This window comes from Bufo bufo, chromosome 5, assembly GCF_905171765.1.
Source record: "Bufo bufo chromosome 5, aBufBuf1.1, whole genome shotgun sequence".
Classification (NCBI taxonomy): Eukaryota; Metazoa; Chordata; class Amphibia; order Anura; family Bufonidae; genus Bufo; species Bufo bufo.
In genome coordinates, this window is record NC_053393.1 from 237,549,342 (window position 1) to 237,569,483 (window position 20,142).

Consider the following 20,142-nt stretch of genomic DNA (forward strand, 5'->3'; position numbering starts at 1 on the left):
GGGAAATGTAGTGTCCCCGGCCAAAAGGACTTGTCTATGTGTCAGTCGTTAAGTGGACCTTCCAAAGTACTGTGCTGGTCAGGGCACGGGTGATGTTACAGGACACATGCTGGTGTAAGGCGGGGATGGCACACCGAGAAAAATAGTGGCGGTTGGGGACTGAGTAACGAGGGACGGCCGCCACCATCAGGCTGCGGAAAGCCTCAGTGTCCACAAGCCTAAATGGCAACATTTCCAGGGCCAGCAATTTGGAAAGGTGTGCATTTAGTGCTATGGCCTGTGGGTGGGTGGCTGTGTATTTGCGCTTTCGTTCAAAGGCCTGGGGTATGGACATCTGTACGCTGCGCTGGGACACAGAAGTGGATGTGCTAGCTTATGGTGCTTGCGAAGGTCCAGGTGCAGGACGGGAGGCATCCGGGCCTGCGTCTTGGACAGGGGATTGGCCAGCACGTAACACAAGGGAAGAAGAGGCAGTGGTGTGACCCGCAGAAACTGATTGTGGACCCAGGTGTTCGGCCCACCTATTAGGCTGCTTTGATGCCATGTGCTGAATGATGCTGGTGGTGGTGAGGTTGATAGTGTTAACGACCCTGCTCATTTTGGTACGGCACAGGTTGCAAATGACAATTCTTTTATCGTCCGAACTTTCCTCAAAAAAGGGGAGACTGCCACAAGGGGGTGCTACGGGGAACAGTTGCGGGCCTGTTTGGTGTGGCCCGCCTTCTCCCTTTTGCCATCCCACTGCCTCTTCCAGCCGGTTGCGGTGCTGTGGATCCCTCCCCTTCTGTACTGCTGTCCTCGCTCGGCTTGCCACCTTCCCAGGTTGGGTCAGTAATTTCATCGTCCACCACCTCCTCTTTCACTTCCTCACTCTGGTCATCCTCCTGACTTTTTGACCTAACAAGAACCTCACTTATTGACAACTGTGTCTCATTCTCATCATCAACCACTTGAGACACTAATTGCACCCAGGGCCACGGCCTCTGCGTGCACCATCAGCAGCACGGCCACTTCCCCGTCCCTTACTGCTCGCCTTGAGCATATTAAATGGTATATATATGCTTGCAAGTATGTCAAACGTACAGTAGCGCAGGTTTTGTAAGTGTATGCGCAAATAAAGTACACAGAATGTCACAGATATTTAGGATGTGCAAACATTATACAGGAGATGTAACGCAGGTAATGTCGCTGTCACCAGCGGCGAAAAAATTACACTGAATGTCAAAGATATTTAGGATGCGCAAACGTTATATAGGAGATGTAGCGCAGGTAATGTCACTGTCACCAGCGGCTAAGAAAAAATTATACAGAATGTCACAGATATTCAGGATGCACAAATGTTATACAGGAGATGTAACGCAGGTAATGTCGCTGTCAGCAGCGGCCAAACAATTGCGCTGAATGTCACAGGTATTTAAGATGCTCAAATGTAGCACAAAAGATGTCAGCAGCGGCCAAACAATTGCACGCAATTTAGCGCAGGTTGCGCTAATAATATATATTGTAGCCAGATAAAACAATAGTCCTTAAAAGGACTTTTGGGTGTCTAACACCTTTCAACAGTAAACCCTGCCTGAATAAATATAAATATTCCTGTCCCTACACTATTTGTCCCTTCTGCTGCAGCTCTCTCTGACTAAGACTGAGCCGATGACACGTTACGGCCAGCCAATCACTGTAATGCCAGTAACCAACATGGCTACAGCATTACAGTGAGTGCCATTACTTCCCCGCACGTTTATTGGCTGCATAGCAGCCAACAAACGTGTGGGGAGGAGACTCTAGCATCGGGCTCGAGCACACACGTTGTTCGGCCGAACACCACGATATGCCGAGCATCACGATTCTCAAATCAAAATGGTGTTCGGCCGAGCATGCTCGCCCAACACTAGTCCCCATTCATTTTAATATGTGCATTCAGACATCAGTGTTTTAGCATGGTCCGTGGGTCAGTGTTTTTAGAACGGATGCATGCTCTATTTTGTCTGTGTTCACTGATCCATTACGCCCATTATAGTCTATGGGTCCGTGAAAACTAGGGATGCAACATGATGCAATCCGTGTTCCATCCGTGTTTCACGGATCATTAAGAAGAAATGCTTTGAAAATTATTTTTCAGCTGTTCAGTGTCAGTGAAACATGGATGCAACACGGACAGCAAAAAACGGACACACGGATCCTTCACTGACCGCCTGCTTGCAGATTTGAGCACGGACACGGACGTGTGAATGAGGCTTAACAGAGCTGGGCAAATGCTTGTTCCTCGGGTGAAAGCATTGTTGATGACGATACCAAAATCATCATTTTTGGCCAGCAGACTGTGCTATGTAAAAAGACATCTGCAGCCTAGAAATAATAATGAGGATTATGAGGATACGTGATTGCAGCATCGATTGCTCATGATTGCCGCATGTAAATGCAGTTCTCACTTCCTCTGATGAGCAGGAAATTCTCGGGAACAGGAGTTTACCACCACATGTGGGGTGTTTCTGTAAACTGCAGAATCAGGGTAATAGATATTGAGTTTTGCTTGGCTGTTAACCCTTAAAATGGAAAATCTGCCCAAAATTATTTAAGAATTTCTTCTAAAATTCTAAGCCTTCTAACATCCTAAAAAAAGAAAATTACATTTACAAAATTATGACAACATAAAGCAGACAAATGGGGAATGTTAAGTAATAAATATTTTATGAGGTATCAATTTCTGTTTTAACCACTTCCCATCTGGGCCCTTTGCCCCCTTCCTGACCAGGCCAAATTTTGCAAAACGGACATATCTCACTTTATGTGGTAATAACTTTGGAACGCCTTTATTTATCCAAGTCATTCAGAGATTGTTTTCTCGTGACACATTGTACTTCATGATAGTCATAAATTTGAGTCAAAATATTTCACCTTTATTTATGAAAAAATCCCAAATTTACCCAAAAATTTAAAAAAAATCGCAATTTTCTAAATTTCAATTTCTCTGCTTTTAAAACAGAAAGTGATACCTCATAAAATATTTATTATTTAACATTCCCCATATGTCTACTTTATGTTGGCATCATTTTGGAAATGTCATTTTATTTTTTTAGGACGTTAGAAGGCTTAGAAGTTTAGAAGCAATTCTTCAAATTTTTAAGAAAATTGCCAAAACCCACTTTATAAGGACCAGTTCAGGTCTGAAGTCACTTTGTGGGGCCTACATAGTGGATACCCCCATAAATGACCCCATTGTAGAAACTACACCCCTCAAGGTATTCAAAACCGATTTTACAAACTTTGTTAACCCTTTAGGCGTTCCACAAGAATTAAAGGAAAATGGAGATCAAATTTTTAAATTTCACTTTTTTGGCAGATTTTCCATTTTAATCAATTTTTTTCTCTAACACATCGATGGTTAACAGCCAAACAAAACTCAATATTTATTACCCAGATTCTGCGGTTTACAGAAACACCCCACATGTGGTCGTAAACTGCTGTATGGGCACACGGCAGGGCGCAGAAGGAAAGGAACTCCACATGGTTTTTAGATGCCATGTCCCATTTGAAGCCCCCTGATGCACCCTTACAGTAGAAACTCCCAAGAAGTGACCCCATTTTGGAAACTAGGGGATAAGGTGCCAGTTTTATTAGTACTATTTTTGGGTACATATGATTTTTTGATCATTCAATATAACACTTTATGGGGCAAGGTGACCAAAAAATTGGTTGTTTTAGCACAGTTTCTATTTATTTATTTTTACAGCGTTCACCTTAGGGGTTCAGTCAAGTGACATTTTTATAGAGCAGATTGTTACGGACGTGGCGATACCTAATATGTATACTTTTTCTCATTTATTAAAGTTTTACACAATAATAGCATTTTTGAAACCAAAAAATTATGTTTTAATGTGTCCATGTTCTGAGAGCTATAGTTTTTTTTATTTTTTGAGAGATTTTCTTATGTAGGGGCTCATTTTTTGCGGGATGAGGTGACGGTTTTATTGGTACCATTTTGTGGGACATACGCGTTTTTGATCACTTGGTGTTGCACCTTTTGTGATGCAACGTGACAAAAATTGCTTGTTTTGACACAGTTTTTTTTTTTTTTTTTTTTACGGTGTTCACCCGAGGGGTTAGGTCATGTGATATTTTTATAGAGCTGGTTTTTACGGACGCGGCAATACCTAATATGTATACTTTTTTTTATTTGTTTCACTTTAACACAATAATAGCATTTTTGAAACCAAAAAAATTATGTTTTAGTGTCTCCATGTTCTAAGAGCTATAGTTTTTTTATTTTTTGAGAGATTTTCTTATGTAGGCGCTCATTTTTTGCGGGATGAGGTGACGGTTTTATTGGTACCATTTTGTGGGACATACGCGTTTTTGATCACTTGGTGTTGCACCTTTTGTGATGCAAGGTGACAAAAATTGCTTGTTTTGACACCGTTTTTTTTTTTTTTTTTTTACGGTGTTCACCCGAGGGGTTAGGTCATGTGATATTTTTATAGAGCTGGTTTTTACGGACGCGGCAATACTAAATATGTCTATTTTACTTTATTTTTTCTATTTTCATTTTTTTTTTTTTTATTCCTAACTTGGGAACTTTTTTTTTTTTTACATGTGAAACTTTATTTTATTTTATTTTTTCAACCCTTTATTTTTTTTTACACTTTTCGTCCCCCATAAGGTCATACAAGACCTCTGGGGGACATTTGCTTCACTTTTTCTTTTTTTTTTCACAGTTGATTTCTCCTGTAACTGGGGCTGAGATAGTAGCCCCAGTTACAGGACAAATGCACCCCTATAGAGGCTGTACAGCAGCAATCCTGCGCTGTACAGCCTCACAGCAGGGCTGATCGAGGTCTCTGAGAGACCTCACACAGCCCCTGCACTCTCCGGTCACGGCGGTCACATGACCGCCGGGCCGGAACAGGAAGCGCACAGCGCTTCCTTCTCTGCAGACACAGCGCTCGGTGAGCGCTGTGTCTGCAGCGATCGTGAAGGCAGGGACACCTGGGAACTGTCCCTGCCTTGTCTTAGGGTTGCCCTGCTGTCACTGACAGCGGGCAACCCGATCAGCAGCTGCACGATTAGCGTGCAGCTGCTATTTCTGACAGGACGTTTTAAAACGTGCTGTCAGAAATAGACGTCCACCCATAGGACGTTTATATCCTATGGGCGGACGTGAGGCGGTTAAAAGCAGAGAAATAGAAATTTTGAAAATGTACTAATGAACTTTTTCAAAATTTTGGGTAAATTTCAGATTTTTTCATAAATAAAGGTAAAATATATTGACAAAAATTTATAACTGTCATGAAGTACAATGTGTCACGAGAAAACAATCTCTGAATGGCTTGGATAAATAAAAGCGTTCCAAAGTTATTACCACATAAAGTGACACGTCAGATTTGCAAAAAATGGCCTGGGCAGGAAGGTGAAAACTGGCCTGGGGTAAAAGGGGTTAGGCTACTTTCACATTTGCGTTCGGGGCTCCGCTTGTGAGCTTCGTTTGAAGGCTCTCACAAGCGGCCCCGAATGCATCCGTCCAGCCCCAATGCATTCTGAGTGGACGCGGATCCGCTCAGAATGCCTCAGTCTGGCAGCGTTCAGCCTCCGCTCCGCTCAGCAGGCGGACACCTGAACGCTGCTTGCAGCCTGGCCGTGCGGAGCCAAACTGATCCATCCAGACTTACAATGTAAGTCAATGGGGACGGATCCGTTTGAAGTTGACACAATATGGCTCAATTTACAAACGGATCCGTCCCCATTGACTTTCAATGTAAAGTCTGGACGGATCCGTCTGAACAACTTTCACACTTAGAATTTTTTCCGAACTATAATGCAGACGGATCCGTTCTGAACAGATCCAAACGTCTGCATTATAGGAGCGGATCCGTCTGTGCAGACACCAGACGGATCCTCTCTGAACGCTAGTGTGAAAGTAGCCTTAATAGCCTTATGGCAGGTCACAAATATATGTCAACAAAAGTAGCAAACCTGCTCATTATTACAAGACTTGTCATCAGGGAAGGATGCACACAGGCTAGGTTGAAAGATCTTGATATCTTGAAAATAATAAATGGGCTAGAAGGAAAGTCTCAAGTCACCAGACGTGTCTCAATACAACTGAAGGATTGTGGCTTTACTGGACAAATAGCACTGCTGCTGTGCCATGTTTTCAGCCAAATGACACAAAATCTGTGACCGGACTCCTAAATGATTCTCCTATACAAGTGACAACTGCCTACATTTTTGTCAAGTTGTCTAAATAATTTTCTTATATGTTCCTGGTAAAGGTAGTTGACAACCATCATCAGAACTATTATTGATTCCACAAGAGTTGTCATTTTTCCCAGGCTAAAAAATGTCAAATAAGTTTAGGTGGGCATTAATACATTACTATATGAGATCCAGGGTTGCCAACGTTCCTAGACAGTCTGTAAAAATAGGGGACTGTAAAAAAGATTTCTCCATCATTTTATTTGGAGTTAGATGAATTTGTGCAGGTTAATGTGAAATATAATTATCATGTCACAGGTCATAGTGCATGAAGCATGTGTGTTAATATCTTTATTTTGCCCTACAGACATATATCACTCCTGATCTCTATCATTCAATATGGTCTTTCAATTTGTCTGAAAAATTGTTGGCTGTCTGAGATTTCTTTATAAGAAAAATGAAAACATTTGGCAGATCTGCCAGTACACACACTAGGAGGCTAAATTAGGCCTACTGGCATTTTTTCCCACTTGGTGCCATTTTCTGTGCCAATGGCATTTTTCTGAAATAAAAAAGAAGCCATGTTGAAGCAATAGTGTTTTTTTCACCATGCATTTGTTTTAAAAAAATAAGAAAAATACTATGAAAAACCAATGTGGTATGGAGAAAAATGGTTCCATGACATTTTTTTTGTGGCAATGAAAAACAAGTGTGGGAGCACATGGCAATATTGTATGCATGGACTTTACAGAGTGCCTACGGGCACATATCACACTCATGAGAATGCCATATACCACCAGATAGTGCCTATGAGGCACTGTGTTTTCACCTATAAGGCTTACCTCTATGATATGACATATAGCACTGCATGCAACAAGTATTTTTTCCTCTGAATCTGTAACAAAAAAGACTCAGCGTGCCTCTATTTATAAATCAGATTGATTGATAGAGTAGATCGAAAGATAGAATCGATCGATATATAGGATTGAATCTACATTGTTGTCCATAGGTTTGTGTATAACCAGCCATCAAATGGCATCAGTTCTTGATTTACAGTACTAGCAAGGAGAGAATTTACATATTTCCACTCTTACACAAATATGGGTTATAGGGTAAGAGCACCATCAGCCTAAAGAAGGTATGAAATCTCCATGGCTACACAACAGTAAACAAGGAACTGTAACTTTTCTGTAATTCTATATTTTCTATACTACCAGAATACTATATAATTGTTCCATGTGACTTTGAAATGATCGGATTACATGAAAAAATTGCCCTATTAATTTTACTTGCTGTTTAATTCATTTACCGTTAATAATGTTTGCCTAGAACAGTAATGCACTATGCAGACCAAATCTCACCGGGACCTTCACTACGTGTTTGACACATGTTAATAAGAAATTTCTCAGTATTCGACCGGTGTTTATCTACAACCAGGATATTACTGTCCCAAATCAGTTTTGTCAAAACAGGTTTAAGCCCTTAACACATCTTCTAGGATTCTGTGGACCTGTCTATTCACTGGTGAGCTGATCCAGGAAATATACCAGATGTTCTTAACGTTATTTGTTCCCGTGTCCAATACACTATCCAACAAAAATGAGTTCAGTCCAAACATTCATAGTAGCTGCCCCATTTGCTTCTTAGAACTGCCAGTTTCTCAGCAAGGCAGAAAGATTATTTTAAGAGCAAAACACCAGATTCCACATTATTGAGGTTCTTGTGCCTCAGTATAAGCAGCACGTACCTGATAATCATTTGCTTTTGGTGGTTCAGTTGGTTTTAGCTGATGACCCATCTACACTAGCTAATAGAAATTAGTTTTATTAATTTACAGGCAGCTGCCAATCTGAAATATCAACGTTGTAATGTAAAGCATGGTGTAGATACAAGACAGCATACCAGTGTGTTTCTGTTTCTATGAATTCCCAGAGAAAGATCCTAAATGACCTACCAGAAACTGATTAATGTGCCGAATATGGCTAAAGAGATGAAAATTAGTGTAGCCCAAAATTAGTTGCACTATGTATTAATACAATGTGGTCTGATTGCTATCTAGAACTAGATTTACATGGGGCTATTGTCAGGCCGATTATTTGGAACAAATGTTAGTATGAACGCATATTCACAAAAATCGTTCTGCTTAGACTATGCCTTTAGTATTACCTGGTTCTCAGGTCTGAACTATCGGAAATTTATATACGGTGTACCATGTCATCTTGATACTTGGCAACACCTTGTAACTTGGGAATGGTAATTTATATAACGGTCTCGTATATAAAGTTTTAAATCAGTTAATTATAATTCAGTTAATAAGAAAGGTGGCCATTAATTAATACCTGCTTTGGTTGTCACTTTTAGAAGGTAGCCATCAAGGTCAATATGAAATTGAGGTGTTTCATATGGAAGTGAAATCCGAGTTCCATTCCACTTTACTGTGAGGTGCTGATGAAGACTAATGGTGCTTCCTCCCATTACTAGATCCACTGTCTTTGTCCATGAGAAAGAATGTGTCCGGCGAGCATCATTTTTTACTAGCACTTCAAAAGATGAGGTAGAAGATGAGCAGTCCCTGGTCAAGACATACTGACAAGTCCCTTGAAAGTTGAATGTTCTCCCATCAAATGTATTGTAGTGGGGATCTCCAAATACAGTACATACTCCAGGTTCTGCATTACAAGTAAATCATCATTAATGCACACTCTTTATATGCAAGCATAGGTGGCTGTATAAATAATGATACTTTTTAATTATATCATATAATTATATTCTATCAGATAAGAATAATATTTCTAATATTGGAATGACTTTAGCCTCTTTAATTAGATCAAGGCAAATTGTATCATCTGTGGTCAACTTAAAGGGGTTATCCACGACAAACAATGTCTATTGGACTGACAGAGATAGCCAAGAACAGCACTTGGCTATCAGTCCCACAGACTGAATGGAGTGGCAGGATGCATGCATTATCCACTGATCCATTTAGGAGCCTCTGGAAAAGGGCTCAGAATCCTCATTCTAGTGGGGTTCTTAGTCATCAGACCACCAAACATACATTTATAACACTTTTAAGGGAGTGCAGCCTAGAGGGCCTCCAATCTATACTGGTTTACAGTTGGTTGATACTCCATGCAGTAATTTTTACTGACCTCCCCTCCCCTCCCTAAATAACAGTCTTTGGGGAGAGGGTTATGGTTCCAGAAATAAAGCTATGTTCACACTATGCTTGGTGCATAATGTTTTTGTGCAAAAGCAAAACAGGTCTTCTTGTGTCCTGCTTATATACCTTTTTTCTATAGGAAAAGATAACTTGCTGTGATGTTTTACACAGTCGGGTGCCACAAAAACAAAAGAATACTAAAGATAATTTTTTTTCTACAATGGCAGCCTATGGATGATTTACGCAACAGCATGCCAAACAGTTCAATAACCTGTGGCTCTATGTTCTGTGCGTACATCTTGAGATTTTCAAAGAATATGCACCTAAAATAAAGTAAATAAGAAGTGTGAATGTAGCCAACAATATCTAATTAGTAACTTTGGGAACGCTGCTGAGATCAGTGAAGCTGTCTTGTCTTTCCATACGTTTGAGGACCAAGTGAGGGATTGGGTTTGCAAGCTCCAGGTATTGAAGCCATAAGGGCCATCAAGGCCAGTAGCAACACCTTCGGTAGTGACACACCTAAGGCCTCATGCACACGACCATGTTTTTTGTCTGCATTAAATCCACATTTTTTGCGGGTCGGATGTGGACCCATTCACTTCAGTGGGGTGGCAAAAGATGCAGACAGCACACCGTATGCTGTCGGCATCTGTATGTCCACTTTCTAGTGTGGGGGCACTGATCGGAAGCCCACCGAAACACTCGGAAGCCCACCGAAACACTCGGAAGCCCTTATGGTCCATGCCTCAATACTACAAAAGATAGGAGATGACCTATCTTTTGACATATGTTGCGAATTGCAGACCCATTCAAGTCAATGGGTCTGCACCCTAGAACGGAGTTCACACAGCCAGTGCCCGTGTATTGTGGATCCGCTGTTTGCGGTCTGCAACACGGGCATGGAAGCCATAAGTTCGACTGATATTGATATTAGTTACCATGTTTGCATAATTACAAAATAATGGAAAATTTAAATTGAACTTACTCACTTTCAGTGCAAATTGGGCAACATCCCTTTCTATTCAGTATTTTCCCCTGTAAAACAGAGATCAGTCGAGTGAAATAAATATATGAATGATAAAAAGAACAATTTCAACCAGGACATATTTATACATGAATATATAACTTGTATTGATCGCCAAATTTTTCACATTTTCTCTTAAAATGGCATTGAAGAAAAATTAAATAAAATTGAAATATTGTTGCACAGCCTTTAAAGCTATCAGAGATACTATGAGATACACCAATGTAAAACACATATGGAGCATAGTTAGAATGCCATTAGGACAAGCCTGCAGCATTTATAAAACACATTTTCATCATAGTTGGAAAGGCTTGACATTTCCAAAACAAATCTTTAAATATGTTAGCATCTGCATCCTCTCAGGCCCTCCATTCTTACGGTTGCAAATCAATTTCTCTTTTCATTTGAATACATAGTTTATTATGGGGCCGCCCATGGTCACTCTGTCACATAAGGGAAAGCCAATGTTTATTTTCTGTTTGATGACATCACTGTTTGCTATTTCTGTACAGTGACATTACTGTCATTATCTTTTAGTTTTATCCTTTTTTATCCCTGTGATATTACTATATTAAGTGGTAGTTCCGCCATTTTTTAAACAGGCCATAAAAATGTTCTGTGACATCACTGTGTGCATTACTCCAATACAGTGTCAATACAGCCCTTTCATATGACTTCACAGTGTCTACGTAATATTACATTGTTGTGTTCATTATTCCTGTTATTAGTGACATCACTTTGTATATGATGGGGGCCTTTTTTGGGTCACATGCTCTTCATATAAAGCCATCAGACCCAGCAACTGAACTCCAATGCTGCATCTGGTTAGCAAGTGCAGTCCATTAGGATGTGAATATTTGTTTCTGTTGAGGGAAGAGATTTAGATGGATCGTGCATATGGCCTAAGTTGTCTTAGCCTTACTTTTAGGCTACCAATACATTTATATAACATGTACAGCATTTTTGGCTCTGTGACCAACCCCCCTACTTTTTGCTGGCACTAGTTTCTGAAATATTGGCATTCACTGGTGAAATATTCATGAAAAATGTTTTACAAGCTGTCATTATCGAGTCCTCACATTTCAGTAGTAAAAGATACACGCGAATAATTCATCATTTTCCAAGTTAATACTTGACAATAATGTCCCTTTAATGTTTAAATGTCAGATTGCCTTTGAAGATTCCATTTATGAAGCAATAAATGCAGTAATTGCCAACAGCACCCATGCCATAAGTTCAAGTGAGGATGGAATCTATGACCAACACCACCGGTTCATTGAACACTGTGTTCGCAGGCATAACTTCCAGTGTTTATCTCAAGAATAAGGTAGCCTATTATATTTTACATGTGTTGCAAATAGTCACTGGAAGGAATCCCTTAGGAGAATGATAAGTGATATAATCCAATTTTTTTTCCTTAAGACTCTTTCTAATCAGACCATGTTTTATTCTTCTCCGTTTTATGAGCCTTTCGGTTTTATGTCTGAAAATATTTCAGGCAAGACTAATTAGGTTTTTGTTTGGTTGTGTAACAGAAACAGCTGGGTTTTTTTTTGTGCCTCATTTGGCACCAAAGTTACAAAGGCAACTTTTGAATAGTAATAAAGTACAGATGTGTATGGAAAGAAATGCTTTCTACACCACACATTCAACAAACCTTGACTATATTTATAACCAACCTGAGATTTGCCCTCTCGAAATCTCTGAGATGCAATCTGCCAGTCATTCATAAATCATGATAGAACCCCACCCTCATTTTTCTTAACAGTATAGTCAATGACTGATAAGTGATAGCTTTCCGTCTTTTTATGTGAATGTTTCTAATCAGCCTGCGCCTTTTTACAAGGTTTCCAGTGTAAATCTGAAGTAGTTGAGCTCAATAGTAAGAATGGAAATCTGCTATTTATGGACCTAAAAAAATCCTTGCACGTCTTTGTTAAGCTCAATGGAATCTAATTAAATGAGTTACCTTTTTATTTCCCTTATATTTTAATCATTCTGACCTGCACATAGAACAAATCATTTTTTTAAATTATTTATAAATACATACTTATCCACTTTATAGTTAACAAAGTATGTAACAGTATACTTTACTATATAAAGTCAAGAGTTCTCATGATTGCTTCCAGAGGATAGTACAACTAAACTTAAAGAGGACCTTTCACCAGAATAAAGTATCTAAACTGACTATACAGACGTGTAGAGCGGCGCCCAGGGATCCCCCTGCACTTACTGTTATCCCGGGGCGCCGCTCCGTTCTCCGGTTATAGCCTCCGGTATGTTCATAGTTAGGCTCCACCCAGAGGAACCTGCCGGCATCTCTTTCTCCTATGCTGTAGCGCTGGCCAATACTGACACATGTGGTGTTCCTACAGTGTGAACATGGCCAACCTTTCGGCGCATCAGATGATGTGGTTAAGTGAGTAAACATGCTATAAACTACACGTTGCCACCGGCAACAAGCATGCATGGCAAAAGTGTCACGGTCCACTACCACCAGACCATGACACAGCCGTGACACTACCTCAGACTCAGCCAGTGAAAATGAATTGAAGGGTTCACCATAACCGTATAAAGAACATATGCAAGTCCTCTTTTAAATATATTTTAAAGAAGTTTTCAGAGATTTACATATTGATGACATATCCTCCCAAGACCCCCACTGATCAGCTGTACAAAGATGTTGCGGTGCTCCATAAGCACTTAGGCCTCTTCCTAGGACATGTGATGACACGTTCATTGGTCACATGGCCTAGGCACAGCTCAGCCCCATTCGAGCTGAGCTGTAGTACCAAGCAAAGCTGCTATACAATGTATGGAACTGTCCTTGGTGAGCTGTGAGGAGGCCTCCTCAAACAGCTAATCAGCAGGTTATCGGGAGTTGGGCCCGTGGCAATTTCATATTGCTGACCTATCCTGAGGATAGTTCGTCAGTATGTATATCACAGAGAACCCCTTTAAAGAGGACCTTTCACTAAAATAAAAAATGTAAACTAAGTATACAGACATGGAGAGCGGCGCCCAGGGATCTCCCTGCACTTACTATTATCCCTGGGCGCCGCTCCGTTCTCCCGGTATAGGCTCCGGTATCTTCATATGTTCGGCTCAACTGGGTGGAGCCTGCCAGCGTCTCCTTCTCCCAGGCTGTAGCGCTGGCCAATTGCAGCGCTCAGCTCATAGCCTGAGAGAAAAAAAAAACTCTCAGGCTATGAGCTGAGCGCTGCGATTGGCCAGCGCTACAGCCTGGGAGAAGGAGACGCTGGCAGGCTCCACCCAGTTGAGCCGAACATATGAAGATACCGGAGCCTATACCGGGAGAACGGAGCGGCACCCAGGGATAATAGTAAGTGCAGGGAGATCCCTGGGCGCCGCTCTCCATGTCTGTACGCTTAGTTTACATTTTTTATTGTAGTGAAAGGTCCTCTTTAAGCTATGCTACTAATAGTTCGCAGGTCATATTAATACATACACATGAGATAGTTTGGCTGACAACCATCTCTCATGATTCCCAAGCAGAGCATGGAAGTTCTATATGCTGAGAGTGGAAGAAGAGAGAAAGCTGCTGCCAGACACATCTGTGAGCTTCTCTCCTTGAGAACAAAAGGATTGATCATGTTGAAATCCAACCCTTCTCTCCCGGACATCAGGAGGTCCTCATATACGTACAGTCGTGGCCAAAAGTTTTGAGAATGACACAAATATTAGTTTTCACAAAGTTTGCTGCTAAACTGCTTTTAGATCTTTGTTTCAGTTGTTTCTGTGATGTAGTGAAATATAATTACACGCACTTCATACGTTTCAAAGGCTTTTATCGACAATTACATGACATTTATGCAAAGAGTCAGTATTTGCAGTGTTGGCCCTTCTTTTTCAGGACCTCTGCAATTCGACTGGGCATGCTCTCAATCAACTTCTGGGCCAATACCTGACTGATAGCAACCCATTCTTTCATAATCACTTCTTGGAGTTTGTCAGAATTAGTGGGTTTTTGTTTGTCCACCCGCCTCTTGAGGATTGACCACAAGTTCTCAATGGGATTAAGATCTGGGGAGTTTCCAGGCCATGGACCCAAAATGTCAACGTTTTGGTCCCCGAGCCACTTAGTTATCACTTTTGCCTTATGGCACGGTGCTCCATCGTGCTGGAAAATGCATTGTTCTTCACCAAACTGTTGTTGGATTGTTGGAAGAAGTTGCTGTTGGAGGGTGTTTTGGTACCATTCTTTATTCATGGCTGTGTTTTTGGGCAAAATTGGATGAGAAGCAACCCCACACATGAATGGTCTCAGGATGCTTTACTGTTGGCATGACACAGGACTGATGGTAGCGCTCACCTTTTCTTCTCCGGACAAGCCTTTTTCCAGATGCCCCAAACAATCGGCTTAATCGGAGAATATGACTTTGCCCCAGTCCTCAGCAGTCCATTCACCATACTTTCTGCAGAAGATCAATCTGTCCCTGATGTTTTTTTTGGAGAGAAGTGGCTTCTTTGCTGCCCTTCTTGACACCAGGTCATCTTCCAAAAGTCCTCACTGTGCGTGCAGATGTGCTCACACCTGCCTGCTGCAATTCCTGTGCAAGCTCTGCACTGGTGGCACTCTGATCCCGCAGCTGAATCCTCTTTAGGAGACGATCCTGGCGCTTGCTGGACTTTCTTGGACGCCCTGAAGCCTTCTTAACAAGAATTGAACCTCTTTCCTTGAAGTTCTTGATGATCCTATAAATTGTTGATTGAGGTGCAATCATAGTAGCCACAATATCCTTGCCTGTGAAGCCATTTTTATGCAACGCAATGATGGCTGCACGCGTTTCTTTGCAGGTCACCATGGTTAACAATGGAAGAACAAGGATTTCAAGCATCACCCTCCTTTTAACATGTCAAGTCTGCCATTTTAACCAAATCAGCCTGACATAATGATCTTGAGCCTTGTGCTCGTCAACATTCTCACCTGAGTTAACAAGACGATTACTGAAATGATCTCAGCAGGTCCTTTAATGACAGCAATGAAATGCAGTGGAAAGGTTTTTTTGGGATTAAGTTAATTTTCATGGCAAAGAAGGACTATGCAATTCATCTGATCACTCTTCATAACATTCTGGAGTATATGCAAATTGCTATTATAAAAACTTAAGCAGCAACTTTTCTAATTTCCAATATTTATGTAATTATCAAAACTTTTGGCCACGACTGTATATATAAGTGGAAGGTCCCCATATGCATATATAAGTGGAATTCGTTCCGAATTTCAGGAAAAATTCGATTTGCACCGAATCCGAATTTCCTCACGCTTCATGGTAACGAATCGCATTTTTAAAATGGCTGCTGCATGTGTTTGGACAAGTTTGGACATGGAGCAAGGAACTCTGGGAACGAAGGATCACCCACAATGCCATGCATGCAGCCAATCAGCCAGCCAGCACTGTGATGTCACAGCCCTATAAATAGCCTCAGCCACCTTGGATTCTGCCATTTTCCAGGGTACTTAGTGCAGGGAGAGACGTCAGCAGGTGCTAGGGACAGTGCTAGGAAAGACTTTAAAACTTTTATTTTGTTGTATAGAAGTTCAGGGAAAGGATAAGGAGGAATCATTCCATTGTATTGAAGCAGAACAGGGTTCAGTTGGGGAGGTTACAGCGTGGGTAATATTACACCTTGCTGCACTGACTGGGGATCCAAATTGCCATTATACAGCTCTGTAATTCCAGCAAACCGTTCTTGTTATTGGGGTGCAAGTGCTGCTTAATACAGCCATTAACAGGGTTTATTACAAGGAAATATTTCTACGCTTTATTTGCCCTTGTGCGGTGCAGTTATATGTTCTAAAGCATTTTTGGGCTTGTTTTAGTGGGGGAAAAAGGGCTTATTAGCCATTGTGTGGTGAAGTGAGAAAATTACAGCCCTTTTTGGCGTGTATTAGTGGCAAAAAAAAAATATTATTTGCTGTTCAGCGGTGCAGTTATATGTTCTAAATCCCTTTTTGGCATGTATTAGTGGCAAAAAAATATATATTATTTGCCATTCAGCGGTGCAGTTATATGCTCTAAAAACCTTTTTGGTGTGTATTAGTGGCAAAAAATATATATTATTTGCCGTTCAGCGGAGTAGTTACCGTATTTTTCACTTTATAAGACACACTCCCCCCCCCCCCCCCCCCCCCCCCCCCCAACGTGGGGAGAAAATAGCAGTGCCTCTTATAAAGCGAATGCTGCCATTTTTACTCTGGTGACGCCGATACATCGCCGGCCACTATGCTGCACAGAGCGGCCTGCGATGTATCAGCGGGGAGGGAGGAGGGGCTGGAGGCCAGCAACTGGTGTTGGAATCACAGCGGGGCCCGATGCAGTCACTGTACTCTATTACAACGGGCACCGCTCACAGCCATCTGTATATGTAAAGTGTAGTCATGGGAGCTTTGTTAAAGTATCACAATTCTCTGCAGTAGCGCAAGCCTCTGTAATAGTCACTATCAAACTACCGTAGCAGGCAGGCAGGCCGGCCGGCAGCGTAACGTCACTCACTCCATTACACGCCTGCTCCTCCCACTTTATTAATGAAGCAGGCGGAGCAGGTGTTTAACAGAGTGAGTGACGTTACTCTGCCGGCCAGGCTGTCTGCTACGGTAGTTTGATAGTGAGTACTACAGAGGGTTGCGCTAATGCAGAGGATTGCGATACTTTAACAAAGCTCCCATGACTACACTTTACATATACAGACTGCTGTGAGCGGGACCCGGTATAATGGAGTACAGAGACTGCACCAGGCCCCGCCGCGATTCCAACAGCAGTTGCCGGCCTCCACCCCTGTATTGGGTGTCACTATTTACACAAGGACACTGTTATGGGGAGATCTGTGGATGACACATATATAGCATAAGATGCTATACATGTGTCATCCACAGATCCCCCACATAACAGTGTCATCCACAGATCACCCCATAGCGGTGTCATCCACAGATCCCCCGATAACAGTGTCATCCACAGATCCCCCATCAGTGTCATCCACAGATATCCCAATAACAGTGTCATCCACAGATATCCCCATAAGAGCGTCATCCACAGATGACCCCATAACAGTGCCATCCACAGATCCCCCATAATAGTGTCATCCACAGACCACCATTAGTTCAAAACCCACTAAAAGCACACCTTTTGGTTAAACATATTTTTTTTTTCTAAAAATATAAGGGCCTATTTGCCGTTCTACAGTGCAGTTATATGTTCTAAAGCCCTTTTTGGCATGTATTAGTGGCAAAAAAATATATATTATTAGCTGTTGTGTGGTGAAGTGAGAAAATTATGGACTTTTTTGGGGTGTCTTCATTTCCATTTTATTTATTTATTTGATCTAACAGTATGTCAGATAGAGAAGTGCCAGGCCCTGCACAGGGGAGTGGCAGAGGCCTAAATGTTTCTGGCACAGGCACAGGTCGCAGCAGAGTAAGGGGGCGTGGCATCAGGAGTCGCAGCGAGAGGCCTGAGCTCACGGTGTCATCTAGACGTCGTGTTTTGACCAGCAACCTAGCAGTTCTTGAATGGTTGACTTGGTCATCCACTTCGTCCCAAGCGACATCAGACACCCCCAGCCAGGAGTCGATGGGTTCGTCAGACACAAGCCTTAGATGGCATGGCCAGGAAGCAGGCCCTGTGCCCTCACCTGTCCTCAACCTGCCTCTGTCCTTTTCTGTTCCCTCAGCCAGAGAAATATTATATGCTGTGGGCTCAGCTCCACTATACAGCAAGGAGGAGCTACTAGAGTCAGCAGCTACTGGCCAGCCAAGATGTTGAGGAGACATCTGCCACTTTCTCGGGTAGGCGGGCAAGTAGTGATGAGGAGAGTGGCGTGGGAGCTGGTGTCGTGAGCGGTCAGAGACCATTGAGGAGGACATCAGTGACATGCAGACAGTACTCGATGATGATGATGTAGCTGCTCGCATTCAGGAGCCGGGTGAATTAGGGGCTTTATCATCTTCGGGAGAAGAGGGTGGCAGCTTGCCCGCGAGGCAACAGCGGAGCCAGCAAGTCACTAGTGTGGCTGGGAATCAGCAGGGTGGCAGTGGAAGGTCGGGAGCTAAATGTGTCCGGGGTAGACCACCCGCTTCACAGGAGCCTACCTGCCCGGGAAGTAGTGGTGCAGGGGATCACGGAAACAGCGGCAGTAGCAGTCAGTCAATCCGGAGTGTTGTGGGTAAAATCACCTACTCGGCGGTGTGGCAGTTTATTGTTAATTTGTAGAATCTGTGGGCAGAAGGTGAAGCATGGCCAGGGTGCCAATGTTGGCACAACGACCCTGCATCAACATGTGCAGCGTCACCATAAAGTAGCCTGGGAGAACCGTTGCTCCGATGTGGTGGTCCAGCCTGCCGCAGCAACCACTGCATCACCCAGTGGCACGCACCCGATTTCAGGCAGTCAAGGCTCCACCTCCTCAGACAAAGGGAGCTGTCTGTCCTTCCCATCATCTGCTGGTCCTGATGCTCCTGCTCCTACTCCTCGTCAGTCATTTCGTCAACAATCGATCACCGAAGCGATTGCCAAGAGACAACAGTATGCGTGCAATCATCCAACGGTGCAGAAGCTGAATGTGCTCCTGGCCAAGTTGCTGGTGCTGCAGTCCCTCCCTTTCCAAGTGGTGGACTCTGCACCTTTCAGAGAACTTGTGCCGAGCCGAGGTGGAGAGTCCCAAGCCATAATTTCTTTGCCAAAAAGGCAGTACCAGCCCTGCACACATAGGTAGAACAGAAGGTGGGCCAGTCCTTAAGCCTGTCGGTGTCTGCCAAAGTGGATGGCAGCGCTGACGTGTGGAGCTGTAACTATGGTCAGGGACAATACATGTCTTTTACGGCCCACTTGGTGAATGTGGTTCCTGTACAGCCACACCAGCAACTTGGCCAGGTCATGCCGCTTCTGCCTCCACGTTCTCACGCCGTTGGTCCTGCAAAAATGTCCGCCTCTGCCTCCTCATCCACCACAGTGTCCTCAGCCTCCACTGCAGGGACAATTCACAGTGCCCCTCCAGCATACCACATGTGCAGGGCACGGCGGTGTCATGCTGTTCTGCACCTCGTTTGCCTGGGAGAACGGCGTCACACAGGGGAGGAACTGCTCCGTGTCCTTCATCAAGAAATTGAATCCTGGCTTTCTCTGCGACAACTCAAAATCGGAACCATGGTGACCGACAATTGGAAGAACATGGTGTCTGCACTGCATCAAGGAGGGCTGACCCATGCGCCCTGCATGACACACGTGTTCAATCTGGTTGTCAAGCGGTTCCTGAAGTCTTCCACCCATCTGCAAGACATCTTAAAAATGGCCAGGAAACTTTCCATGCACTTCAGCCACTCGTACACCGCAAAGCACACCCTCCTAGAGCTGCAGCGGAAGAAAGGCATCCCCCAACATCGGCTGATATGCGACATTTCCACCCGTTGGAATTCCACCCTCCAAATGTTGGACCGACTATACGAACAGAGAAAGGCCATAAACGATTTTTTGATGATCCAAGCGGACAGGAGTACTCCCCTGAGTAACTTAGATGTCAGCCAGTGGCAGCTCACGCGTGACAGCTGCCGTTTGCTCAGGCCCTTTGAGGAGGCCACGTTATTTGTCAGTAGCTAGGACTACAGGATGAACAATGTCATTCCACTGCTTCATGTCCTGGAATAGATGCTGGTAAATCTGGCTGGTCAGGGGACTAGAGACGTCGCGCCTAGATCTCACGGCCACATGAGCCCTGTGGGGGAGGAGGAGGACATTGGAGCACAAGCAAT

At 43.0% G+C, this 20,142-nt stretch overlaps 1 protein-coding gene across 2 annotated transcripts in view; it reads right to left on the bottom strand.

Annotated features, from left to right (window-relative positions):
• Positions 1–20,142, bottom strand: part of BMPER (BMP binding endothelial regulator) — a 253,177-nt gene that overhangs the window by 76,772 nt on the left and 156,263 nt on the right. For both annotated transcript variants that reach the window (XM_040434314.1, XM_040434313.1), the window contains exons 11-12: positions 10,342–10,387; positions 8,529–8,858 (exon numbers count right to left, since the gene is read on the bottom strand). In XM_040434314.1, coding sequence (XP_040290248.1) covers positions 8,529–8,858; positions 10,342–10,387 — 376 coding nt within the window. The remainder of the gene's footprint in view (positions 1–8,528; positions 8,859–10,341; positions 10,388–20,142) is intronic.